The 27353-nt window shown below is 53.3% G+C and overlaps 2 protein-coding genes across 2 annotated transcripts in view; one reads left to right on the top strand and one right to left on the bottom strand.

Annotated features, from left to right (window-relative positions):
• LOC143692686 (uncharacterized) overlaps positions 1–27353 on the bottom strand; it is a 513344-nt gene that overhangs the window by 318547 nt on the left and 167444 nt on the right. Inside the window, exon 7 of the mRNA XM_077172930.1 lies at positions 1529–2116. Within this exon, the coding sequence (XP_077029045.1) occupies positions 1529–2116 (588 nt within the window). The remainder of the gene's footprint in view (positions 1–1528; positions 2117–27353) is intronic.
• LOC143692771 (olfactory receptor 14A16-like) lies at positions 15568–16500 on the top strand. Its single transcript, XM_077173012.1, has one exon. The coding sequence runs from the start codon at positions 15568–15570 to the stop codon at positions 16498–16500; it is 933 nt and encodes a 310-aa protein (XP_077029127.1).

Below are 27353 nucleotides of genomic sequence, written 5' to 3'. Positions count from 1 at the left end.
CTGGGATGTCATCGTGGAGCCCCCATGAGTGCCTGTGACAGATGGGTGCCTTTGCAGCCCAAGGTGCCCTGGGATGTCACCATGGAATGGCTGTCACTGCCTCTGACCAAAGGGCTCTTTACCATCCCCAGAAAGCCCTGGGAGGTCTCCATGGAGCCCCCGTCTCTGCCTGTGACATTCCAGCTCTGGAACAGCCTGAAGACTCTTGGAAAGATCCCATGGAACCCCTCTGAAGGCCTGTGACAAATCTGATCCTTAGCAGGCAACCATTGCCAGCCCCCTGTTGCTATGGTCAGTTTTCATGGTAAACATCACCTGGACCCTGTTGCTATGGTCAGTTTCCATGGCAACCATCACCAGACCCGTTGCTATGGTCAGTTTCCACGGCAACCATCACCAGCCCCCTGTTGCTATGCTCAGTCCCTTGGCAGCTCCATGGAGACCCCATGCCAGGGGTGGTTGCCATGGACACCAGCTCAGGCCTGCAGCCAGAGCCCGTTGCCATGGCAACCATTGGCCGCCCCCATCCCCAGGCTGATGGGATCCCAGAAGCACAGAATTGGCTGAGCTGGGAGGGACCCATCAGGATCCTCCAGTCCAACTGCTGGCCCTGCACAGGACACCCCAACCATGCCAGCCTGGGCCTGGCAGTGCTGGCCAAACGCTGCTGCAGCTCAGAGAGCCCTGGAGCTGGGACCCTTCCCTGGGGAGCCTGGCCAGGGCCCCAGCAGCCTCTGGCCAAAAACCTTTTCCTGACATCCAACCTGAGCCTGCCCCGACTCAGCTGCAGCCGCTCCCTCCTCTCCTGTCCCTGGGCACCAGAGGGAAGAGGTTCCCACAGCCCCAGCCAGGGACCCGCTCCCAAGGCTGCTTCCATGGCCACCAGGGCTGGCACCAGCTGGGATGCTCGGTTACCACGGGCCGGGCTTCAGGAATGGTATTCCCCAATTTCCTGCTCCCGCTAAAACCGCGCTGCCCTCGCTGCCCTCCCGCCTCCCATGGAAAACACAAAAGGCAAAGATCCCAGGCTGGGATAAGAACAATTTATTGGGAACAACAACGAGATAAAGAACAAACTGGAACAGAAACAATATTGATAACAGAAGAGATAAATAAAACTATTTACAGGGAAAACTACAATACAACTCACTGGCTCTTCCCAGCAACATATTTCCTCTACCTGGAAAGGAAACCCTTCTCCTTGTGGAGAGAGAGAGAGAGTCCCTTTCCTGCCCCTGGCAATGACCTGGGAGTGAATGGAATGACAGGGCCATGGCCAGACCCTCATGTTCTTCAGTTCCACACGATGTCATTGACAGGGGAAGGAAGAGGTACAGGTGTCTTCCCAGCATGGATCACAGGGAACATGGATCACCAGGGCTCTTCCCAATGTGGGGTCTCCCATGGGGGATGAAGCTGGAGTGGTGCATGAAGCTGACACTGAAATCGAGGAATTTGAAGGGCTTCCCTTACTGGCAGCTCCGTGGGTGTCTGGTCAAGTGAGAGCTGCTGGGGAAGCTCTTCCCACACTGGGGACACTCGTAGGGCCTCTCCCCAGTGTGCATGCACCGGTGGGTGATGAGGGTGGAGCTGTGCTTGAAGCCCTTCCCGCAGTCTGGGCAGAGGAAGGGCCTCTCCTCTGAGTGAATCCGCTGGTGTTGGAGGAGATGGAAGCTGGTGTGAAACTTCTTCTGACAATTGGGACACTCGTAGGGCCTCTCCCCTGTGTGGATGTGTTGGTGCCTGATGAGGTGGGATTTCTGCTTGAAGCCCTTCCCACAGTCAGGGCAGCGGAAGGGCCTCTCCTCTGAGTGAATTCGCTCATGCAGGTGGAGACTGGAGCTGGTCTGAAACCTCTTCTGACACTGAGGACACTCGTAGGGCCTCTCCCCAGTGTGGATGCATTGGTGGATGATGAGGGCAGAGCTGCAGCTGAAGCCCTTCCCACACTCCCCACACTCGTAGGGCCATTCCCCAGTGTGGATCATCTGGTGGCTGATCAGGGTGCTGCTCTGCCTGAAGCTCTTCCCACACTCCAAGCACTTGTGGGTCTTCTCCCCATTGTGAAGCTGCCCATGGACCACCAGCTCCGAGCTCTGGCTGAAGCTCTGTCCACCTTCCTGGCACAGGGTGGGTCTTTCCTCCTCAGAGCACACTGGGCTGGGTTTGGAGCCCCTCCTCCTGTGGGATCTCTGGGGCTTTTCCTCCACGTTGGAATTCTGCACTGTGGAGCCATTTAAAATGGCCTCTTCCACGAGGTTCTGCTGTGGGGATTTTTCCTCCCTGGTCTCCATCCTCAGCTTCTTCCCTGGGGGAGGAGGGACAAGGAGAGGATGGGATTTGCCTCCGTGCCAGAGGGAAGGGGAAGGAGATCCCCCCAGTGCATCCCCAGCAGGACGGGGTTGGCAGCAGGGCTGTCCTGGAGCCGGGGGCTTTGCTGGGCTGGGAGATGGAGCAGGAGAGAGGGGGAAAGGGGCATTGACTTCCTCCTCATCTGCCTGGGTATCCCAGGGCTCCTTCCTCTTCCTCGCAGCCTCCTCCTCCATCCAATCAAGACTTGGGAATGGGAAATCCTGTTCTGGGAACCAAACAAAAGGTGCGCACATTGTCGTCTTTTCTGGTTTGAAGGCAAACCTGGGGGAGAGTCTAAGCCACAATTACAATTTAATAAGAAAATGAAGATCAAGGCAATGATACAGAAACACTGCCTTAAACTGACAGAGTCAGGATATAACCTGACACTCTGTTGCTGGTCAGGTTAGTGGCTGCAGTCCCATTAAATGGTGGCTGCAGTCCTCTTGAAGTGATGAACGTGATTCTGTCAGAGCAGTGATCCTGTAGAAGGGTCTGGGCTTCCTCTGAAGGTCCAGTGGTGGTTCTGGAGCTCTTGTCCTCTGGGAATCCAGTAGGCAAGCTGCTCCTGGTGTTGCAAGGCTCAGCTTATATCCAGGTAGGAAGGCTTGGATCCTCCCCCTGGGCGGAGCATCCCACAATGGGATGATGGAATTTTATCAGTCCTGCAGTGACACTCAATGGCCCATTCACAGAAGATATCTCCCCTGGAGGGCGTTATCAGGGCTGAGTCATGGAAGAGATCAAGAACACTGCCCCACCTGTTTATAGCAGTTGATGAAGATGGGGATTGAAAACATGCATTTGGTTCCATCTTACATTGCAGCCTGAAACAGTGGGGGAATCCCTGCTCAGGGGGTGAACACCACCCCCCTTACCCAAACTGGCTCAGGTGTAAAACCCCCAGCCTGGGAAGGCCACACACACAGGGGACAATGTCACACTTGCCCTGCCCCAGGGGAGGTCTCTGTCCCTGTCACTTCCTTGCTCTCCCCCCGTTTTTCTTCCTTTTCAGCTCTCTCTCTACCTCACATTTACTGTTTAATAAAACCCACGTAGGATTTGGTCTCATTTGCACCTTAATTGGGGCAGAGGCATCTCTCTTATGATTTTCTTAACCAGATTGTGACATCATTTTGGCACAGTGAGTTTAGGCACTGTTCTCTGTCCCCAAGTGCCTTTGACAACAGCATGGTTCCCTCCTCTTAGGAGGTTGTGGTTCTCTCAGGAGGAACTCTTGCAACTTGGACGCAGCTTCCCCTTAGCAATTTACAGGAGAGCTGATGAGGAAAATGGCTGTCGTGGGTCCGGTGTGTAAAGAAAATATTTTGTTGTCCTTCCTTGAAAAGTTTGTTAAAATCACTGGAGGAAAGGGAGCAAAAGATACTATCACGACTGTCAAGGTTCATTCACCCCAAGGTGTGGAACACAAGGCTGCTAAAAGTCCCACAGGAAGCCCAGCTCAAGTAGCTAAATTCCCAAATAACTCCTGAATTCCCAGGCTTGGGTTCTTTGCCAAATGTGAGAATCATTTTTCTCATTGTCCCTGTCCCCTTTGTGACAGCTACACAGAGCTTTCCCTTCCTTTTCATAATCTATATTGGGCTGAATTTCTACTTTTCTTTTATCAAAATTTGCCAGCAGCTGAGCTGGAGCTGTGCAGGAACCAATGAAACTTGGAATTGCCACAAAATTGCTTGTACTGTCAGTTTATAAATGTTTGGGATTTGTTGGCATTTCCATCACAATTGACTTTAGTGAAGAGCAACTTCAAGGCATTTTATGTAGGGTTAAGTTTGATTTCTGAAAAGAAACAATTTTACTTTGTCCAGTGCCCAGGGAACGCTCAAGGGGTCTTTGTGCCTCTTCCCCTGGGGGATGCTGGGGAGGGGCTTGGGGGGGTTGTCCCTGTCCATGTCACCCCAGGCCATTCTCCAGGGGTGTCCCTGTCCCTGTCACCCCAGGCCATTCCCCAAGGATGTCCCTGTCCCTGTCACCCCAGGCCATTCCCCAGGGGGTGTCCCTGTCACCCCAGGCCATTCCCCAGGGTCTCCATCATTCTCACCCAGGGAATGCCTGGGGGGTCTCCCTCCCTCTCTCCCCTGTGCCAGGGGGTGCTCGGGGCAGTCTCTGTCCCTCTCAGCCCAGGGGATGCTCGGGGCTCTCTGTCCCCTGGCCCTGGGGGATGCTCGGGGGGTCTCCATCCCTCTGGCCTCAGGCAATGCCTGTGCAGGGCTGGGCACCAGGGGCTCTGTGTCCCTCTCACCGCTGAGGCTGCTCGGGGCTGGGGGGGCTCTGCCACCTTCTCACCCCTGGCGAGGCCGGGGGGGTCTCTGTCCCTCTCAGCCCTGCTGGGACCCCACCCAAACATCATCGGGGTCACAGGGACAGAGACACCCCCAAAGCCCCAGAAGGGCTGAACCTGGGATTTGTTTGGGGCTGAGGATTTAGGAAGGGGCTGGAATTGGGGCTGGGCTTGGAGTTGGGGCTGAGATATGGATTAGAGCTGGTATTGGGGTTAAGGCTAGACATGGGATTGGCTTTAGGGCTGGGGTTGGGATTGGGTCTGGGGCTAGACGAGTCTGGCACTGGGATGAGATTAAATTCAGAACTGTGAGTGTGTCTAAACATGGAGTGAGATTGAGACCAGGATCAGGGTCAGGTTTGGGACTGAGCTCTCCCAGAGCAGGACAGGGGGGATGTGGGATGTCACTGCAGGATGTCCCTGGCTTTGTCCCAGCCCTCCTCAGGCACCTCCAAACATGGGGGGCAGCTGGGTGCCCCAAGATCCAGGTGCTCCCACGCTGCCCCTCAATACCAGGTGAGCGTTCCCTGAGGGCAGCCCTGACTGTGACCCTTGGGGCTCTGGGATCAGCCCTCACATCCCTGTGGGAGCAGCTGCAGACAGGATGAGAGATTTCCGTCCCCCCTAATTCCTGCAGAACAGTGAAGCCCAGCTGCCCTTTTCTTGTGGTGCCTCCTCATCTCCTCAGCTGAGGATGTCAAACTCCCCAGGAGCAGGAAAATCCCCATTCCCTGTTTGCTTGTGGCTGCAGCCTGGAACATCCACCCAGAGTGAAGGACTTTCTGACAGCCCTGCTGAATGACACTGGGAGGAGGTGTGTGAGAAGGGGAAGAAATTGCATTTTGATTGTAAATAAAAGGGGCAAAATTATTTCTTTCTGTCATATTCCTTTTCAGTCAGTTTTGTTGTGTTTTCAGCGTGCCATGTGGGATGCACTTCTCAGCTGACTGTGGAATGAACTTCTCAGCTGATTGTGTTTGTGTCCTCCTTTCTCTCCTGCCTCTCTTTGCCTGCTCTGTTTCTCTCTCAGTGTCTCCCTTGACCCAGGGCAGCTCCCACCAAAGACCCTGCCCTGATTCATTTCCCCATCCAGGAGCTACAACAACCATGGGTGAAGTTATGAAGGCTGGCAGTGAAATGTCACTGTAGGATCTTGCTCCACTTGGCTTTTGGCTCCTTCTTGAGAGCTTTGCTTTCCAGGGTAGGAACATCTTTTCCTGTCTGGGAACTGGAATTCCAGCCCCTGGCAGTGTGTGCCATGGATCCCAGAGGGGCATTCCCGAGGCTGCCAGGGTGCTGCTCCTGCCGTGCCTCCCAAGGAGCTGTGCAGGGCCAGGGGACAAGGTCCAGCAGCTCTGTTGGTTCTGCAGTGCCACAAGGGCCCTGGTTCCATGAGTTTCCCTACTGCCAACAGCAGTTCCTTGGTTCCCATGATGCCCTGCTGCTGTGTCACCATGGATATTTGGTGCCATGAAGTTCTTCAGTGTCACAATGGCCTCCTTGGATGGGCAGTGTCACCATGGACCATTGGCTCCAGGCAGCCCCGCTGGGTCACCATGGACTCCTTGGTTCCATGAGGCTCTGGGGGTGTCTCCATGGTCTCCTTGGATCCACAGTGTCACAATGGACAACTGGATCCACATGGCCCTGCTGTGTCACCATGGCCCCTTGGTTCCATGGCACCCCAGGGTCACAATTGACTCCTTGCTTCCACATCACCCCCTCAGTGTCAAAATGGCCCCTTCGTTCCATGAAGAACACAAAAGTTTTGTAGGAACATTGAGCAAGTCCTGCTTAACACACCTGGGAACATCTGTTTGCATTCCAAAGAGAGGTTAAAGGTGAGGATGGCACCAGCAGCTTCCATCTGCAACAGAGATTGAGGGAAAGGACAGGGACAGAGAATTCAGCTGCAAGACTCAGAGAATTCTGCTCCCAGAGATCATTTCTGCTCACACTGTCCCTTGCAGAAAGGTGACACCATTCCAGGCAGCCTGGACTAAGCAGGTGGCTCCTGAGTGGGGTTTGTTGCTCAGGAAACCTGCTCAGGCTTTTCCACTCTTTCCTCAGCAACAGGAAAACTTCTCCAGGGCCTGTGTGCAGGCAGAGCCCTGAGGAGAGCAGGTGGGACACGGTGCAATGGGCTGGGACATGGAGCTGCAGAGCTCAGGGGACAAGGTTCTGCTGCAGGGCACAGGGATGTCAGTGCCAGGTGGGCCATGTCAGACATGGTGAGGCTGGGGGTGAGGAGCAGCCTGTCCAAACAGGGTCAGCCCTCAAGGGGCTCATTCTTCTTTGTGCCCAGACCTCCTAAGGAGACATTCAGCATCAAGATCACCTGGGGAATGCTTCTATCTGCTCTTCTCTGACCTGAAAAATAAAAAAATACACAGTTGAATAAAGAAGAAAAGTCATGAGGTGCACTTGAAATTTCCTCCTTACAAGAATCCCAAACTGATTACAATCAGCTGCACAAGCCCTGGAGACTTGAAGACCACTGAAGGAAGACAAAGAGTCCTCAAGAGTTTTCTGTATTTTGATGGTCCCCACGGTGGATTTGGGGCTGAGTCCAGGACCCTCAGGCACTGAGAGAAGGCTGAAGAAGCTGCTCAAGGAGTCACAAGCAAAACTCCAAGTCCCTTGGAGCATCACTGGGCCCCACTGAGGGCAGGGAGTGCCAAAGGCTCCCCAGGGACTGCAGAGAGCAGATCCTTGAGGCCAGGATTGCAGGGAGCCACAGGCTCTGAGCAGGGAACTGCAATGCTGAGCAAGGCCTGGGCTGCCTGGGGGAAGCAGAAAGGCCAAGCCCTGAGCCCAGCCTGGGACAGCAGGGCCTGTCCCTCACGGGTGGCTCGGGGCTGTTTGTGGAGCACTGGGATGTGAGGGGCAGCAAGGACAAATGTCATAAACCTGTGTGACACTGCAGACCCTCATGGAACCAAGGGGCCAGTGGGACACTGTGGGAAGTTGTGGAACCAAGAGGATCATTGTGGCACTGCTGGGACCAGGGAACCAAGGGGCCAGTGGGACACTGTGGGGCCTCATGGAAACAAGAGGCCATTGTGAGGCTGCAGGGCTGGAACACCCCAGAACACTGAAATGCTGGGGGTAACCAGAGGTTCCTCTCCTTGAGTTTGGTGCACAGGAGAAACACCAACCAGATATTCTCAACATGGACAGATGTAAAGAATGTTCTTCTTTTAAGAAAGGGACCCACAAGGATCATCAAGTCCAGCTCTCAAGTGAATGGCCCACACAAGGATTGAACCCACAGCCTCGGTGATACCAGCACCATGCTCTGACCAACTGAGCTAAGAGGTAAAGTGACACAAAATGTTACTGGCAAAATACAGACAGTAAAGGAACTTTTGCAAAGGGTTTAATACAACATCCACTTCAACAGAAAATGCTTATTGTAGTATTAACTTCATAAACTTAGCCCAATTAACCTAAAAACCGTTAACCCTTTAGATGTTAAGCCACCTAAAAACGTGCCAGGTAAGTAGGATTAGAAGGAGAAGAAATAGGGAACAGAAAGACAGAAGATGCATAGAAAGACACACACCTAGGTAGCAACTGCTGGGGTTCCAGCATCACCAACAGAGGAACCCCAGGAGAAGGCAGGATCCAGACCCTGGGCTGGCCTCGTGCTCCGGCTTTTAACGCCCTGGGCCTTCATGGCCCCGCCCCTGGGGTGGGACTGCCACTTGCTTGTCCAATCAGAGACAGGGTAGGCACCAGCTGCTGGTGTGTGATTGATTGATTGATTGATTGATTGACAGCTGGGCCAATCAGAGCTGGGTTAGCACCGCCCCTGCTGTGTGATTGGCAGCTCTGCCAGGCCAGGCCTGGGGGCGGGGCTCTGTCCCACCACAAACCAAGGCCTGACCCGGCCCTGGCCCCACATGGGCATTCCGAGCATCCCAAGGTGTCTTGGGACATGGATCTCATCCAGCCTCTGACAGTGACCGCGGTGACACTACGGAACCTCATGGAGCCATGGGTCAGTTGTGACAATGGAGGTCCAAGGAAACGATGGTGAGACTGTGCAATCCAGGAATCATGGAATCAAGGAGACCATTGTGCAAATCATGGGCCCTATGGAAGCAAGGATCAATGATCAAACTGTGGTTATGTTGTGATTGATTTAAAATAGAAACAAGGAGCCATTGTTTGACAGCGGGGCTGCGTGGGGCCAATGGACCCTTGTGACTCTGTTGGGGCTCCTGAAACCAAGAAGCCATTGTGGCATTGCCAGACCTCATGGAATCAAGGAGACCATTGTGACAGTGTGGGCACCCATGAAATCAAGGGAACATGGAACAGGTCTTCCTGGTTTGGCGTCCTGGGGGCTTTCTGACAGGTCCCACTGAATTTGGCATGTCAAGGGCCACTTCCCATCTGACCGTGAAGCACTGGGGCTCTGTGCTTTATTCCTATGGGAAAGAACTGTCTTTCCTGTCTAGGCACCCATGGCCAAAATTGGGATTCTGCATCTAAAATTCCCTATATCCAAGGGTTACTCCTGGAATAAATCTGCCCATACAGTCAAGTCTGGCCAGCCTTGGCCCCTGGTGACTGCCTCTCATCTGCCCCTGCACCACTGGGGCTCACTTGTTTCCTTCCTATGGAGACCATTGTGACACTGCGGGGCGTCGTGGAAGCAAAGGGCCATGGTGACGCTGCAGGCCTTTGTGGAACCTGTTACACTGTAGGAACTTGTGGAACCAAGGGGAGCATTGTGACCTTGCAGGGTACCATGGATTCAAGGGGCCACTCTGACACTGTGGAGCCTCATAGAACCCAAGACATCACTGTGGCTCTGCTGGGCCGCATGGTCCCAAGGGGCCAATGTGAAGCAGCAGGGCTTTGTGGAACCAAGAGGCCATTGCTGCATTTCAGGGCCTCGTGGAGCCAAAGGGCAGTTGTGATCCTGCAAGGCACTGTGGATCCATGGAGAGCATTGTGGCATTGCAAGGCCCCATGGAATCATGGAGACCATTGTGACACTGTGGGGCCTCATGGAAGGAAGGGGCCATTGTGACACTGTGGGAACTTGTGGAACCAAGGGAATCATTGTTGCACTACTGGGCCCCAATGGAACCAAGGGGCCATTGGACACAGCGAGGCTTCCTGGAACACAAAGATCATCATGACACTGTGAGGCCTTGTGGAACCATGGAGACCATAAAGATCCTTAAGGACTTGTGTAACCAAGGGGCCATTATGACACCTGAGGGCATCATGGAATCAAGGAGCCATTGTGACACTGCAGGGCCCTGTGGAACCAAGGGAACATGAAACAGGTGTGGCTGCCTTGGCCTCCCAGGGGTCACCTGACAGGTCTGGCTGACCTTGGAATGTGGAAGGCCACTCCCATCTGCCCCTGAAACACTGGAGCTCTGGGCTTTTCTTTTTATGGAAAAGAACTGTCCATTTTTTCCAGGCATCCATGGCCAAAATTAGGATTCCACCTCCAAATTTTTGTGTGCTAAAGGATTGCTCCCAGCCAAAAGTTGCCAGGACAGACAGCTCTGGCTGGTCTTTGACTCCTGAGGGGCTGCACTCACCTGTTTTGCAAACACTGGAAAGGGCTCTGTGCTTTTCTTTTTATGAAAAAAAACCACCATCCCTTTTCTCCAGGTACAAATGTTTAAAATTAGGACTCTACATTCATAATTTCAAATATCCATTGGTTGCTCCCAGCAAACCTGCCAGGACAGACAGGTCAGGCTTGCCTTGGCCTCTGGTGGCTGCCATTCATCAGCTCCTGAAACATGGGGGCTCCGTGCTTTCCTTCCTATGGAGACCAATGTGACATTTGGGAGCCTTGTGAAATGCAGGGGCCATTGTGGCACTGCAGAGCACCATGGATCCAAGGGACCATTGTGACACTGTGGGGCCTCGTGGAACCAAGGACATCATTGTGGCTCTGTTGGGCCACATGGTCCCAAGGGGCCGGTGCAAATCAGCAATGTGGGAGTTAGCCTGGCTGCAACTCAGTGTCAGCCAGATTTTACCCTGGAAGAACTGGGCACGAGTTTCCAGCCCTGGGAATCATTTGTTTAACTTAGGGTGAGTTTGAGAGTTCCCCCATAAGCCTTTAGTGTTGCTATGCTAAGTTTTCCAAGTTCTCCTCCCCTATTGGTTACTTGTTTCCCCTATAGGGTTATTGTTCCAGAGTGTTCTACCCTCAAGTGTATATTTTGTTGCTTTGCCTTTATCTCAGGTCTTTGAATCCCACCCCTCATACTGTGCTCGACTTCTCCATATTTATTGTTTTCCACCCTGTTACTAAAGTTCTTTTTGGGCAACTCCATTGATCCTGCTTGTAGGAGTGTCAGGGGGTAGGACAGTTGGGACAGACGGAGACAAGAGATCTCTGAAGCCAGGTCTTGGAACTTGTGGTTTATTGCAAAGGGTGTGGGTGCAGGGGCCTTGTTTGGAGCTGCCAGCCACAGCTCGGAGCAGGCCCGAAGGAGGAGCTCGAAAGAGGCGCCCAAAATGGATGCCCGAAAGAGGAGGGGAGTTCCCGTTACAATACAAGAAATCGTCTTCTGTGCTGCATATTCTAATTTTCACTAACCAATCTAGTACATGGTACAAATCCTATAGCATTTACATACAGCCTAGAAGAATCATTACATTACCATACTGTGTTACATTTTAAACCCTAAAAACTCCTCTTTGGACCCCTTCTGCCAAGCTAGTAGGGTCTGCTCTGACCCTTGGACCTGTCTGCAAGCAGAGAGTATTGTTTCATCAAAAGAAGATTACCTTCAGCCGGCCATATCATTGTTTTCCAGTTGTTCAGTAACTAAGGCTTGGTATCTCAAAGCTTGCTTTCATTTCAATCTCACTTATAGTGTCCATATTCTCAAAATCTTTTGCCAGGCAATCATATTTATAAGGCTTTCCTGTGTCATCTTCCCCAGCATCTGCTCCTTTTCATTTTTACCACCCTTGCCCTGAAGTTGGGGAACCAGAAAGGTTTGTCACAGCCACCCTCATTGCGACCTTTGGTGCCCGAACAGGGACCCTGACATTCAGTCATGTCAGCTGGGGTTAGCTGATGGATAGGCCAGCGCTCCCAGGGTTGTGGATTGTGCTGGGCCTGCAGATTCATCATTGCTTCAAGGGACCTGGGCCAGGATCCACAGGGACAGCAACAGTTTCACCTGCGTAGGCTTGCAGGTGGGTTTGGGGAAATGCAGGACAATTATTGCCCATTTTGCTGCTGTGTTTTTACAATATGCATCCACATCTCATAACTGATTTGGGGTGTTCCAGTGGCTGCTCCACCTAAAGTGGAGAAAGAGAAAAATGGGCAGCCAGATGTCCAAAGTAGAAAGGCGTGTATATGGATGCTTTAAATTAATTCTCACTGATCATGACCAAATATCTTCAAAGTACAAATTAAAATCAATCGTGAAGTGGATCATTAAAAATTTTCCAGATGCCCCTGAGCCTGACCATCCTCCCTCCATCTTGGCTCCTCCACTTCCTGCTACCACAGCCTTCTCTTCCGCCCTGAATGAACCTCCAGACTCCACCCCCACAACTGTGGGTCACGCCCCCACTGTCAATCATTCCACCTCCACCCTGGGCCATGCCTCCAGAACTCCACCCTGGAAGTCCGCCATCCTAAATCAAGACCTGGAACACCTGACAAAATGGCAGCGCCCTCTGCCTCACCCTCTAGCAACAATATAACCCCATGATCAAAGATACTAAGCCCAACTGTCACACTATTTCTAATCCAAATGTTTCTGCTCCTAGTTATTCTTCCTCCCCAGAAGACAGTTTGGACTCCCCAGAGCCACCTTGCCCCTCAGCCCCAGAAGATCCCTAGGAAAGGATCCGGAAAGAAGCAGTTAAGGAAGGAGACTGGCAAATAGCCTCGAAACTCCTCGTTGCCCCTGTATGTTATGAAAGAAGGGGGCAGAATCCCAGGTATCAGCCATTGGTTTATGGGGAAATCAAGGATCTGTGTAGGGCAGCTAAAGACCATAGGAAGGACTTACCTTGTTTTAATGGCCTAATGAGGGCCATGTTTACAGCACATGCTTTAACCCCCTATAATGTAAAATATATTATGACCACGATGTTGTCACCTACAGAATACACCCTGTGAGAAAGGGGATGGAAGTGTTTACTAAATCAATTAATAGCAGACTATGCTAATAATGAGGCAAGGGTGGAATTGAAAATCAACCATCTAGCTGGAGAAGGTCAACACAGCCTACCAGATGATCAAGCAGCAGGTATCCCCAGAGAAGTATTGGATGATATCAAAGAGATGGCTTTGAAAGCTTTAATCCAGGTATCAGGTGGTAGCACCCCCAATTTGGACTGCCTTGGGTGGCTGCAGCTAAAGCTTTAGGACAATCAGACCACCCTGGGTGCCTGTTAAGTAAGCAAACCAATGCTGCCTCCCTCACATTGAGTGGCTGCTCTCAGACACAGAGACCATCAGACACGCCACCTTGCAGAACAGCGATAGAGTTTTTACTCTGGGCACATGGGCATGGCTGTGTAGACTCTGAGGGCATGTGCTGCATGAACCTCTCCAGCCACAGCGAGTCAATCCACAAGAGCATTCAGGTACTGAAGGAAGGGTTCAAGAAGTTTCAAGTGGAAAACAAAGATTAGTTCAAAAACCTCTTCCAATCCAAGGGACTAAAGGGTTGGATGATGTGTAGCTAAAACAGGACAATTGATTCTCTTAGTAGTTGTTATTGTATTGTTAATTGTCCCATGTTTTTTTGGATGCTTTTAGAAAGTTATACAAAATTCTTTCAGTTTCTTTGTTGTAAAAGAGAAAGGGGGAAGATACCCAACACAGGCTACTCATGGACTCCTTGGAGGAGAGAACTGGAGGCCAGGATGGCACAAAAACCTCTCAGAGACTCAATTTGGGAAGGAAAATCCTTAAAAGTACCTAAAAGTATTCTTAAATCCATAAAGTACCTGAAAAACCTTGAGTATCTCAAGGCATTAATGAGCCCCACTGAGTGTCAGTACAAAGCTCTCCAGGGACTCATTAAAGCAGATAATTGGGGCCATGATTGCACAAACCTCTCACAGAGTCTGTATCAAAAGGGAAACACCAATTGCCTTAAAATAACTGAAGTACCCTAAAGTATTAATGAGCCCCACTGAGTGTTGTTACTGACAAACCCTCTCCAGGGACTCATTACAGCAGATAATTGGAGGCCATGATTGCACAAACCTCTCAGAGAGTCCAAGGCAAAAGCCAAAGCCAAAGTCCTTTGCAAAACCTGCAGTCCATGCAGGGAGCATGAAGGAGCCCCCAGGGCCATTGCTGAGCAAAGCTCCCCAGGGACTCCTTGCAGCAGATCCTTGAGGCCACTGGGATGTGGGCTAGGGGGGGATGCTGAGGGCAGCACAAGGGGCTGACAGAGCCCAGCCTGGCTGGGGCTGTGCCAGGAGGCCCCAGGGCCTCAGGACAAGGTGTCTCCTCCCAGCCCTTGCTGGCACAGACCCTGCTGTGCCCCAGGGCACCAAGACTTGGCTTCTCTTTGTCCCCACCTGTCATCACTGCCTGCAGTTCTCTGCTCTGCCTGGGGCCTGGGGACACTTGCTCAGTCGTGTCCCTCAGTGGAACCCATTAAAAGTCCAAGAAACTTTGGAGTTGGATTCTGCCTTGGAGTTCCTGAGAGGTTTCTTCAGCTGCCTCTCAGGGACTGATGTTCAGAGCCTGAGTACAAAGGCCCCAGAGGCTGATTAAAGTCCTTGTGCTGTGTCTGTGCTGCTGAGCTGGGCTGGGCTCCTGGCCCAGAGGCAGCTCCTGCTCACCAAGAAGAGCTTCAAAAGCACATTTCTCTTGATGAGCAGCTCTTGTGCCAGCCCAGCAGGGCTGGGGCACTGCCTGCAGCCAGCCCGGGCACAGCCCAGAGGCACAGAGAGCTTCAATCCGTCAGGGCTGGGAAGGGGCTGGGAAGTGCCTGGGGCACAATCACTGCCAGCCCTTGGCACAGGAACCTCTGGCTGCAGGACAATGCAGCTGCAGCTCCTGGAGCCATCTCCTCAAGCTGGAACATGCCAATGCCTGCAGAGCCTGTGAGTACATTCTCTGCTTGTCTCTTGTGCAGAGCAGCCAGGGGTGCCCAGGGCTGTCCTGCAGAGCAGGGTCCTGCAGCCCAGGGCGCTGTGCTGGGGCAGGGACTCTGCTGCCTGCCAGGGACAGCTCTCAGCCAGCCCTGGCAGCTGCTCCCAGCACTGGGGGACAAGATCTGGGTGGCAGGAGACAGCTGGTGAGGCTTGGAAGTGTTCTCCTTGTGTGGGGATGATGCTGCATTGTTCAGGACTGCTCCCAGCATGACATTTAACTGCAGAACATTTCCAAGTAGATTATACAGGGAGCATAGCAAGGGAGGGGCTGCATAAAAGGAAAATCCTGCTTTCTAAATCTACTGCTGTGGGTTGCTGGATGAGAATCTTCATGTATATTTTCATCTCTCAGTTCAGGGAGAAAAAAAATAAAGAAATTTTCTCTGACATCTGTAAAAACCAGGCAGCAACAGCAATCACCACAGGACCCCTTAGAGCTTGCATCAGTGTCACTTTTCCAGCCTCCTCGGTGTTGCTCTGACGTTGCCATCAGAGCCTGCAGAGCCAGAGCTGCCCCTGGGCAGTGCCTGAGCTGGGAGGGCTCTGCAGGGCAGAGCTGAGCCCCCAGGGCTGGGCTGGGCTCTGGCAGCACTGGCAGCGCCCAGCCCTGGGCACAGGGAAGCAGCTGCTGGCAGGGACAGCTCCAGGCAGCAGAGCCCTGGGCAGGCAGTGCAGGGAAAGTGCCCCCATGCTGTGCTGGGATATTTAAATTCTTTTCCAAGCCAAACTATTTTATGATTACTTTTTTTACAGATCCTCATGCCAAGGCTCTGTAAATGTCCAACAGCAGCTGCATCAGGCATTTCCTCCTGCTGGCATTGGCAGACACGCGGCAGCTGCAGCTCCTGCACTTCTGCCTCTTGCTGGGCATCTCCCTGGCTGCCCTCCTGGGCAACGGCCTCATCATCAGCGCCGTAGCCTGCGGCCACCACCTGCACACGCCCATGTTCTTCTTCCTGCTCAACCTGGCCCTCAGCGACCTGGGCTCCATCTGCACCACTGTCCCCAAAGCCATGCACAATTCCCTCTGGGACACCAGCAACATCTCCTTCACTGGATGTGCTGCACAGCTCTTTTACTTTCTTTTCTTTATCTCAGCAGAGTTTTCCCTCCTGACCATCATGTGCTATGACCGCTACATTTCCATCTGCAAACCCCTGCACTACGGGACCCTCCTGGGCAGCAGAGCTTGTGCCCACATGGCAGCAGCTGCCTGGGCCAGTGCCTTTCTCATTGCTCTGTTTTATACAGCCAATACATTTTCCCTGCCCCTTTGCCATGGCAGTGCCCTGGGCCAGTTCTTCTGTGAAATTCCACAAATCCTCAAGCTCTCCTGCTCCAAATCCTATCTCAGAGAATTTGGGGTCATTGTTTTTAGTGCCTGTTTATCATTTGGCTGTTTTGTGTTCATTGTTTTCTCCTATGTGCAGATCTTCAGGGCTGTGCTGAGGATCCCCTCTGAGCAGGGACGGCACAAAGCCTTTTCCACCTGCCTCCCTCACCTGGCTGTGCTCTCCCTGTTCCTCAGCACTGTAATGTTTTCCTACCTGAAGCCCCCCTCCATATCCTCCCCATCCCTGGATCTGGCAGTTTCAGTTCTGTACTCAGTGGTGCCTCCAGCCCTGAACCCCCTCATCTACAGCCTGAGGAACCAGGAGCTCAAGGCTGCAGTGTGGAGACTGATCACTGGATGGTTTCAGAAACATTAATCTGCTGGCCAATTTCTGCAAATCACTTGTAATAAAAGTTATCCTTTATCCTTCTTATTGATTTAATTTTGGAGGTTCTTTTCCTTTGTTATAGCATTTTCATATTGTCAACAAAGAAATGTCAATCTTTGTTCCATTTCTCATTTTGTTTCTCTCCACCTTCTCTGTGGCCACAGACTGTGTCAATGAGGGGTTGTGCTCTCAGTGCCTTTAAAGGAACTAAAGGATCTCCCAGCAGAGTTTTCTGCAGAGATGCCCTTGTGTTGCCTTCTCTGGAGCTGCAGCAGCAATGTCTGTGTGCAGAGCTGGGGCAGATCAGTGCTGGCCCAGCAGCTGGGCCCAGCAGCAGCAGCAGCAGCAGCACTTGGTGTTGCCAGTGCTGCTGCCGTGGCCCTGCCCCGCTGCCCTGGTGGCCCTGGTGTTGCTGCAGGGCCTGAGTGCTCTCGGGGCCGGGCACAGCCCTGGGGGTGGCAGTGCCGGGGCTGCAGCAGGGACAGGCCATGGGCACTGCTGGGGCAGCGCTGACGCCTCAGGCCAGGCCCTGGGGGCTCCAGGCTCCTTGCCCAGGCTCTCTCAAGAACACGGCCAGGCCAATGCTCAGCAGGACAGAAACCCCCGTCAGCAGCCCCAGGCTGGCCGTGGGCAGGCTGGGGGCAAACAGCATGGCTGGGGCTCTGCAAGGGCCCTGGGGCAGACGGGAAGGAGCAGCAGAGCAGGGGCTGATCCGTGCCCAGTGCGCTGCACAGCCCAGGGCAGCGTCCCAGAGCGTCCTCATGCAGCTGCCAACAACATCCCCCCTCTGCAGCCCTGGCCTCTCCCCCAGCTCACACAGGTGCCCCATCCTTGCAGGCACAGACACGGCAGCACTGGCTCAGCAGCCCCTGTTTGCATTGCACACAGCAGGGCCAGCACCCCCATGCTGTTGCTGTGGGGACATGAACCTGAGGGAGCACAAATGCCATCAGCCCCTGGGGCCAGCCAGGCCTGCGGGACACCAGGGAAACCACTCAGCTTTGTCCTGGCCTCTGCACTCAGCCAGAAAGTTTGTTCCCATCAGCTGGGAGTTTCCTGTGCCACTGCAGACGCTGTTGCTCAGAGCCAGGGCTGCCTGGCAGCCACACCCAAACTGCCCTGAGCATTTCCTTTGTGCCACCTTTGCTTTCTTTACTCTTCCTGGTATATATTTCTCTCTAATGCCCACCCCAAGGGGTCTAGAACTGGACACAGCACTCGAGGTGCTGCCCAACCAGTGCTGAGCACAGGGGAAGAATCCCTGCCCTGCTCCTGCTGGCCACACCATTCCTGATCCATGCCAGGAGCCATTGGCCTTCTTGGCCACCTGGGCACACTGCTGCCTCATGTCCAGCCTGCTGTCCATCAGTCCCTGCAGGTCCCTTTCTGCCTGGCTGCTCTCCAGCCACTCTGTCCCCAGCCTGTAGTGCTGCAGGGGTTGTTGTGGCCAAAGTGCAGGGCCTGGCACTGGGACTTGTTAAACCTCACCTTGTTGGATTTGGGCCCTGGATCCAGCCTGTCCAGGGCCCTGTGCAGAGCCCTCCTACCCTCCAGCAGATCCGCACTCCCAGACAACTTGGGTTCACCATGGTTCCATGGGGCCCCAGAGTATCCGGATGGTCTCCATGATTCCATGAGGCCTCCCAGTGTCACAATGTCCCTTTGGTTCCATGGACCCTTTGGTGTCAAAAAGTCTCATGGATCTTTGGGCCCTGCAGTGTCACAATGGCCCTGTGGTCCCCCAAGGCCCTGCAGTGTCACAATGGATCCTTGATTCTCCAGGCCCTGAAGTGTCACAATCATTAGAGAATCAACCAGGCTGCAAAAGACCTTGGAGAGCATCCAGTCCAATCTGGGACCCAACACCACCTTGTCACCCAGACCATGGCACTTAGTGCCACATTCAGTCTTTCCTTAACCACCACCACAGCTAGTGACTCACCCACCTCCCTGGGCAGTCCATTCCAATGCCCAATCACCCTTTGTGTGGAGAATATTTCCTAATGTCCAGCCTAATCTTTACCTGGTGCAGCAAAAGACTGTGTCCTCTTGTCCTGTCACTGTTCCCTGGGAGAAGAGCCTGACCCCCACCTGGCTGCACCCTCCTGTCAGGGAGTTGTAGAGAGTGATGAGGTCTCCCCTGAGCCTCCTCTTCTCCAGGATAAACAACCCCAGCTCCCTCAGCCACTGCTCTTCACAGGACTTTTGTTCCATACCCCTGACCAGCCTTGTTGCCCTTCTCTGGACACGCTCCAGCCCCTCCATGTCCTTCCTAAATTGGGGGCCCAGGACTGGACACAGCACTTGAGGTGCTGCCCAACCAGTGCTGAGCACATGGGAAGAATCCCTGCCCTGCTCCTGCTGGCCACACCATTCCTGATCCATAGGAGTGCCAGGGGCTGGATGAAGGAAATGGTGGGGAGGGGGTGGGGAAAAATTCTGATTGATTGTCAGCCGTGAAGGGTCTTGATTGTTCATATCTATTCAAACTGCATTAAAAGCTGCTGGGGATCAATATCAATTGGACATTGCTGAGATCAATCTATAAACAGGAAAATAAAACTTAACATAACAAAACTTTACTCTCAGCATTGTTTCATACTATTGTATATTCGCTTTGAGTAGACTTCTGTCATCTGTCTAATTAACCACATTAAGAACTGAAAACTTGAAATATTCCCCAGGGCCTTTTCTTCTTCAGGTATTTTGAACAAATGTTTTTGAGCTCTTCTCACTGAATTCCTGAAGAGCTCAAGAAAGAAGAGGCCTCTGGAGTAGCAAAATTCATCAGCAACCTCCAAGTGGCTGAGGATCCATCCCCATCAGAGCAGCAATGAACAGAAATGGGCACAGCTTTGTGGCTGTCCCAGCTTTGGCATGGGCCCTGGGCCTGGAGCAGGAGCAGCTCTTGAGGGCCCCAAGGCCGGGGCTCTGGTGCTGCCCTGGGCAGATGGGATGGCAGCAGGGGCTGCAGAGCTCTCAGCACCTCAGCCCCAGGGGAGCAGGGCAGCCCGGGAGCCTCCTTTGGCCTTGGCCAAGCACCTTCCCCCATGGCTGGGGCTGAGTCCTGTGGCAGCTGCAGCTGCTGCTGTGGCCTTGGCAGGGGCTGAGGCCGTGGGGCCAGTGCCCAGAGCAGCCTGGGCTGAGCAGAGCTGTGGGGCCAGAGCCGGCTGGGCTGGGCTGGGCTCAGAGAGGCCCTTGGTGCTGCCCAGAGCTCAGGGCAGCTGGCAGAGCTTGCAGGGAGCTGGGCTGGGCTCCGAGAGCCTGGCCCAGAAACCATCAGTGTCCATCTCAGCCTGGCTGAGCGTGCAGGGGCAGGACTCAGGCCAGGCCTTGTGGGGCAGGGCCAGCGCCTGTGCAAGGCATTGCAAACAGGCAAGTGGCCCAGAGAGGAGGCTGCTCTGTGCCCTTGGTGGCATGGACAGAGCAGGGAGGGGGCCCAGGACATTTGTCAGCGCCAGCCTCTGTGCCCATGCGTTGGCAGCCCTGGCTGCTGAGCCCAGCTTTGGCCTGGGCTGAGTTTGGCTGTGGCCCAGCTCCATCCTCCTGCGGAGCTCAGGGCCTGTTCCCAGCCATGGCCAGCCCTGGCTGCCTCTCTGCTGGCCCAGAGGCCGGCAGAGCCCGGGGCAGGGCTGTCTGTGCAGCCCCACAGGTGCCACGGGCTCTGCAGGAGCTGGCAGAGGCTGCCCAGCAGGGAGGCCATGGGGCACAGAGCCCCAAGGCTGCTGTGGGCACCATGGCACAGGGGCCGTTCCCAGCCGCAATGCTCCTGGCCTGGGCTGGGCCTGCACAGGGGCTGGGCCACCATGGCTGGGCCAGCACAGGGCCACAAAGGGGCCACGCAGCCGCTCACGGGGCTGACAGCAAGGCCAGGCGCACACAAGCAATTGCTGAGCATGGCCTGCGCTGGCCAGGCCTGACTGTGCCAAAGGCAGAGCTCAGCTGCCCTTGGGGGCTGCAGCAACACTCCAGAGCCCAAAGAGCCTCCATGGCTGGGCTGGAGACCAAGGCTGCAGCAGGGAAATGCAGGGCTGCTGCGGGATGGGGAGGGCATTGAATTCCAGCACACACCTCAGCTCTCTGATGATCCCGGCACCATGCTGGACCCTGTTTCAGACTGGAGCAGAGCAGATATTGATGGGGCACAGGAGCCCTGCGGGGCTGTCAGGGACCTGCAGCTTGCAAGGTGCTCTGCTCTCCCTCAGGTGCTCTGGGAGAGATCCAATCCCAGCTGGGCACCTCAGGGCACAAGTGGCACTGCCTGTTGATGGGCACACAGCTAATGTCTGCCTGGAAAGGGGCACAGGTTTTAATTCCTGTTAGTTTTATAATATACAAGCAAATCTTTGTTATCTGGGTCACTTGAGGATTTTAAGTAATGGCAACGTTTTCCCACCAGGAAGAGGAACTTCCTGGATCTACTGGATCCTTCTACTGATGGCAAGGGAAGAAATACAGATCTTGCCCTCTGCCACTGACATTCAGTCTAATATTTAATGACCCCCTTCCTTCAGGTTTATTGGCTACAGGTTTCCAGCTCTCCTGTTTAAATGGCTGTGTCTAAGGACATCTCTTCACTGGATCAGCTGGATCTATGTCCTTCCTGCTGCTCTCAGATTTCCTCCTCCAGATGCTGTCTGGTCATTTGAACGCCTCTCAGCTGACTGGTTTCATGCTTTGAACTTCAGGGAGTGGCCAAATATTTCATGTTAAAAAAAATATGAATTGAGTATCTCACTGTGGTTATACCTATCACAGAATTTCCATTTCTTATGTATTTGCTTAAAAACTATTCCTGTTCAGAAAGCTGTGGGGGATGGTGGACATGTCAGATGCTGCTGGGACATCCCAGAGAGCTGAGGGAAGAGCTGTGATGGTTATTAAACTGTTCAAATGTTCATCTTCTATTTGTTGGCAAGAAACCTTTCTGTGCCTCTGAGTGTCACCAGTCCCTGAGCCCAAAGGACACAAACCTGATGAGTTGTGGTTCCCACTGCAGGGGCTGCACTTGGACCTTGGCTCTGCACAGGAGAGCTCTTCCTCCCCTTTCTCTCTTTTCCTCCCTCTGGGCATGGAGGGAGCTCCTGGCTTCAGCCTGTGACTCGTGTGTGCAAAGAGCAAATCTGGGCAGAATCGGGGCAGGGAGGGTTTGGGGGGACCTTGGGATCTGTGCTGGGCACAGAAGGTGTTTTCCATTGCTCTGAGACTGTCTGCAGTGCAAAGTGGATTTAATATCCAGCAGAGGAATGATTTTTGCATTTGATAAAGCTGTGCCTTCCCTTGGCTTTGCTGCCTGAAAACAAATGAACATCCCTCTGTGTCTCGGGCAGCTCCTTCTGCAAGGAAAGCAGGTGGGAGTTGGAGCCAAGGAGCTGAAAGCTGCAGGTGCAGCCTGGGCTGGAGGGAGCTCAGATTTGCACAAGGCTGCTCTGAGTGCCAGGGCTTGGATGGGGGAAATGGTGGGCTGGGGGTAGGGACAGAGTCTGATTGATTGTCAGCCATGAAGGGTCGTGATGTTCATATCCATTCAAACTGCATGAAGAGGTACCTGGATTCAGTGTCCATTGGAGATTGCGCGTATCAATTTATGGACAGGGAAAAAAACATAAACAGGACCTAAAAAATGTTTTCTATCTTTTTAAATAGAATAGATTCAATTTGAATACACTACTGAAATCTAATTAACCACAAATGATTTGGAAAGTGAAATCAAATTATTCCCAGAGGCTTGGCTTGTTCAGGTGTTCTGAATGTTCATGAGCCCTGGGACACTGAATTCCTGCACTGAAGAGTTGAAGGCTGAACAAGCCTCTGGAGCAGTGAAATTCAGCAGCAGCCTCCAAGTTGCTGAGGATGTCAGCAGCCCCCAGTGAGGCCATCCCTGCCCAGAGACCGTGGGGGAATGGGCAGACAAGGAGAGCGTCCCTGGGGCTGTGGTAGCACAACTCAGAGGCACCAGCGGCTCCAGCTGGGCAATGGAGTGTGGAATGTGGCTGGGAAAGCCCTGCCTGGGCTGGGCCAAGCAGGACACACAAGCCCTGACTCCCATTCCCCAAAAAACTCCCTTAAGGATACATTTAAAGGAATTACAATTGATTCTGTACTCTGAGTTGTATGTACTGGAGAAATACCAATAAGAGACTCTCAGGAGCTGAAAACAACCAAACAGCCTTTACTGGCAACTTTAGAAAATCACAGTAAGGTTGACAAAAGGTTTAATATGATATTCAATAAACAGAAAACACTTCTGAAAGCATTATTTTTTGCCATTTAACTTCACAAACTCTAAGCCTGTTCCATTTTATGTTACTCAAAATTTTACAAGAAGTGGAAGTAGGAAAGATATAGGGAATCAGACACACAGCTACCAACTCCTGGATTCCAGCACTGTTCAGATGGAAATTCCAAGAGGAGGTACGGTCAAGATGTGTGCTTGCCTTGTGGTCAGCCTTCAATACCCCTTGGTCTCCCTGGGCCCTTCCCCCAGGTGGGGCTTGGGCTCATTTGGTCCCTCAGGAGATGGGCTGGGGCTGCAGAGGTGGCTGTGGAGCATTGCCTGTGCTGTGCCAGGGACTGGCAGCCACTGCTGGGCTGGGATAGAGGCTCTGGGGGGATTGGGGTTCCAGGGCAGGGCAGGGCTGGGGTTCCACGGCAGGGCAGGGCTGCACCTGACCCTTCCTCCCCACACACAAAATGTTTTGAGCCAACAATCTCCTCCAGTCTCCCACAGTAAGGCAATGTTGCAGGTGAAATCCCAATTCTGGCCATGGGCATCTGGATGAGAAGGAAAATTTTTTTCCATAGGAAGGGAAGCAAAGAGCCCCTGTGTTTAGAAGGCGGGTGAGAGCCTCATAGTCCAAGGCCAGCCAGACTTGACAGGAATGGCAGATTTTGTCTGGGAGCAGTCTTTGCTTTCAGGGAATTGTGGAGGTGCAAGCCCAGTCTCGGCCATGGGCATCTGGAGAAGCAGGACAGTTCTTTTCCATTGGGAAGGAAAGCATGGAGCCCCAGTGTTTCAGCAGCAGATGCAAAGAGACCCTCAACATGCCAAGGTCAGCTGGACCAGTCAGGTGGTCCCTGGGAGGCCAAGCCAGCCAGACCTGTTCCATGTTCTTTTGGTTTTATGGCCCCCATAGTGTCACAAAGGCTCCTTGGACCCATGGGGCCCCGCAGTGTCATGATGGTGCTTTGATTCCGTGGGGTCCAGCAGTATCACAATAGACCCTTCTTTCGATTGGGTTCCACAGTGTCACAGTGGCCCCAAGGTTTCAGAAGGCCCTGCAGTGTCACCATGGTCTCTGTGGTTCCACAGGCCCCACAATGTCATGGGACTCCTCTGTTCCATGAGCTCTGCAATGTCACATTGGACCTTTAGACCCTGGGGGTTTGCAGTGTCACAATGGCCTCCTTTGGCTCCCCAGTGTCACAATGGACCATTGATGACTGGAGGCCCCTCTGTGTCACCCTGGAGCTTTGGTTCCATGCAGCCCTGCAGTGTCACAATGAACCCTTGGTTGAATGGGGTTCCACAATGTCACCATGGTCCCAAGTTTCCATGCATCCTTGCAGTGTCACAATGGTCTCCTTTGGTATCCAGTGTCACAATGGACCCCTGATGACACGAGGTTTCACAATATCACAATGGACCTCTGGTTCCATGCAGCCCTGCAGTGTCACAAAGGCATTTTGGTTTCACAAGGCCCCTCAGTGTGACAATGGTCCCTTGGTCTCACAGGGCCCCACAGTATCACAATGGTCCCTTGGTTCCATGGGCCCTCTGCTACTGCATTCCCCCCTCCCCTTCTCAGCCTGCCCTGCCAGCTGAGAAATGCTCCTTGGGCCTCGGCCTTGGCCAACAGCCCCTGGGCTCAGCTCCTCTGCAACTCATCACAAACACTGTCTGCTCCAGGCACTGCTGCTGCCCAACCAGCTCCTGCTTTCTGGAGGAGCAGCCCTGGGAGCTGCTTTTGTTCCCTCAGTGGCACAACATCCCTGTTCTCACCCTGCCAAAGAAAGCTGTTGATGCCAAGTGCGGCCAGGATGAACCATTGCTGGGACTGAAGCCCCTCTCTTGGGGCCCTGCAAACAGCGCTCCAAAAGGAGCCCTTGGAGCTCTCCTGGGCCAGCGACTCCCTCTGAGTGGGGCCTCTCCCAGCCGGGAACTCTCCCGTTTGCTGCACTCGGGGATCCCCAACAACGACGGAGCCTGGGCTGATCCCCCCACTCCTCCAGGCTCAACCCTTCACCCTCTGGGGAGATGCCAAAGGATCCACAGGGAGCATTTCCTGCCCTCAGGGGAATTTCTCCCAGGTGCCTTGCACTAACTCTGTGTCTGTGTGCACACAGGAGTGCCTGTGCTGGGGAAATGTGGCAGAAATGCTGCTCTCTGAGGGGTTTGAGAGCCTTGGACAGCTGAATCGGTTGGGCCTCGTAAGGAAGGTTAAGTCACAAGGTCTAAGCCAAGTAAATGTTTCTAAGAGTTGTTCTTTTGTGATGTTGTTACTTTTAATAGAAGTTATTAGGTAAATTAAATACTGTTAGGTGTTATCCTCTGTCAAATAAGTAAGTCATGGTTTATAATTTAGGTTAAATACTCTTAAGTGCTTTTGTTTTAAGGTATCAATTAGGGTTAAGGTTTAACTTAAGTCCTGTTAAGATTGAGCTCTGTTTAAGCTTTTGGGCTGTATTCCTTTTATCCTTGCCCTCACTGTCCTTGTGTCACACACACACACACACAGGGACAGTTCTCAGTTCATTTCTGGTTTCCTTGCCTGGATTTGGTTTGGTTTTGTTGTTGCTTTGTTTCCCTGCTGTGCCTGAAGTGTCCAGTTGGGAGCAGAGTGACTCTTGCCCAGGAACTTTGTGCTGCTGTCCCTTAATATTAAATCTGGTTTTTGCTGATCCCTTGCTGGGGATTTTTTCAGCGCTCTCAAGGCCTCGTTCATACCAGGGTGAAGGAGCCCTGGCCCAGGCTCTGGGGTCGATCTCGTGGAACATCCTCTGGGGGAGGCTGCGGCGCCAGGGGCAGGGGGCCCCGAGGGGACAGGGGACCCTGCTGTGCACGAGCAGGGTTGGACTGCTCTGGTGGGAACTGTGAGGGGAGCCGGGGCAGAGTGACCTCCCCAGTGACCTCACACAGCCCCTGTGATGTCACACAGCCCCTGTGATGTCACAACCTACTCTGATGTCACAGAGCACCCCTCTATGATGGCGGGATCTGCTTTATGGCCTTCCATCCTACTCTATGATGTCGCAGCCAGATCTTTGATGTCACAATCCACTCTCTGATGTCACAAAACCCTCTCTGTGATGTCATACTGCCACTCTATAAAGTCACAGCACATACTTTGACCTCACAACCAGCTCTGTGATGTCATACAGCCATGCCATGATGTCACAGCCTGCTCTGTGATGTCACATAATCCCCTCTATGATGTTGTAGCTGCTCAGTGACCTCACATAAACTCTGTGATGTCATAGCCTCTCGGGTCGGCTGTTTGTCTCTGCCCCGAGACACGTGGGATGGTTCTGAGGCAGCCCGTACGCCAAACGATGAGTCTAGACTCTTCACTTTTTGCTTTTCAGGTTGTTTATTATTTCTTATCTACAAAATTTCCTTTCTGCCCAGCCGACATCTGCACAGCAAGGCAGCCACACGCACTCTAACTGGCCCCGAGGTGGTGTCGTTTTTATATACTATAAACTACGTATATCATATTTACTTTTAAGTCCCAATACCTATCACCTATGTTAGACAGTGCACTTCTACTCTGAACTAATCCCCAAGTGCCAACAGCAAAGCAGAAAATGGAGAACACAAAGAAGAAAGAAGAAGGACGAGACACACCCTGATTCCTCCATCTTGTCTCCAAAACCCCTATACCAAAAACCCCCAAAATCTATACTTCCACCCTGTAAATACATCATTCTTGCACCATTCAAAAGTGACTCTTCTGTCCTCATACACAGGTGGCAATTTGCTGGAAGGATCAAAATCAAGCCACCAGGTGTTCCTGGGAGCATGCCAGGGTCTCCGAGCCCCCCGAGAGGGTTTTCGGCAACTCTGGACATCCAGAGGAATGTGCTGAGTTCCCACAATAGCCCAATCTGTGACCTCACACAGCCCGGTCTGTGCTGTCACACAGCCCCTTGCTGACATCACAGCTGCTCTGTGCCTCCATGACACAGCCACAGAGGAGCTGCTGGGACACAGCCCCCTCTGGGACATGCCACAGCCCCTGCCAGTGCTGAGCCCCTGGGAGCTCTGTCTGTGCCCTGCTGGTGTCCCTGAGGGGCCCTGGCAGTGCCCCAGCCCTGCTGGGCTGTGCACAGGAGCTGCTCCTGGCCAGAGCTGTCTCTCTGCAGCTCTGCTGCCCTTGCCAGGAGCTGCCTCTGGGCCAGGAGCCCGGCCCAGCTCAGCAGCACAGACACAGCACAAGGGCTTTAATGACCCTCTGGGGCTTTGGTGCTCTTTGCATCAGACTCAGCCCCTCAAAGTTGGCTCAAAGAACTTCTCAGGGATTCAAAAAGAGGGTGAAACAATGAAGTTTCTCATACTTTAAAAAGAGATCCATCTGAAGGATAGGACTGAAAAAGCATCCCCAGGTTCCAGGTAGAGCAGAACACTGGTGGCAGTGATGACAGGTGGGGACAAGCAAGGCAAAGGTGTCTCTGGTGCTGAGCAAACCTGCGCCTCTGTCCCTGCAGGCTGTGGGCATCCCCCGGCTGCCCCACCTGGCTGGGCCCTTCCTTTGCTGACAGCTCTGCCTCCTGCCTGCCCCTGCCTGCCCACACAAAGCCTGGGGCTGCTCCAGGCTCCTGCTGGGGGACGTGCTGCACCA

The sequence above is a fragment of the Agelaius phoeniceus genome, assembly GCF_051311805.1.
Source record: "Agelaius phoeniceus isolate bAgePho1 chromosome W unlocalized genomic scaffold, bAgePho1.hap1 SUPER_W_unloc_2, whole genome shotgun sequence".
NCBI lineage: Eukaryota > Metazoa > Chordata > Aves > Passeriformes > Icteridae > Agelaius > Agelaius phoeniceus.
The sequence above is the reverse complement of the archived record's forward strand: the minus strand, read 5'-3'. Positions and strand labels throughout refer to the sequence as shown.

Bases quoted from the DNA above. Each gene is read 5' to 3' on its own strand.
- LOC143692771 (XM_077173012.1), top strand. From the start codon at position 15,568: ATGTCCAACAGCAGCTGCATCAGGCATTTCCTCCTGCTGGCATTGGCA.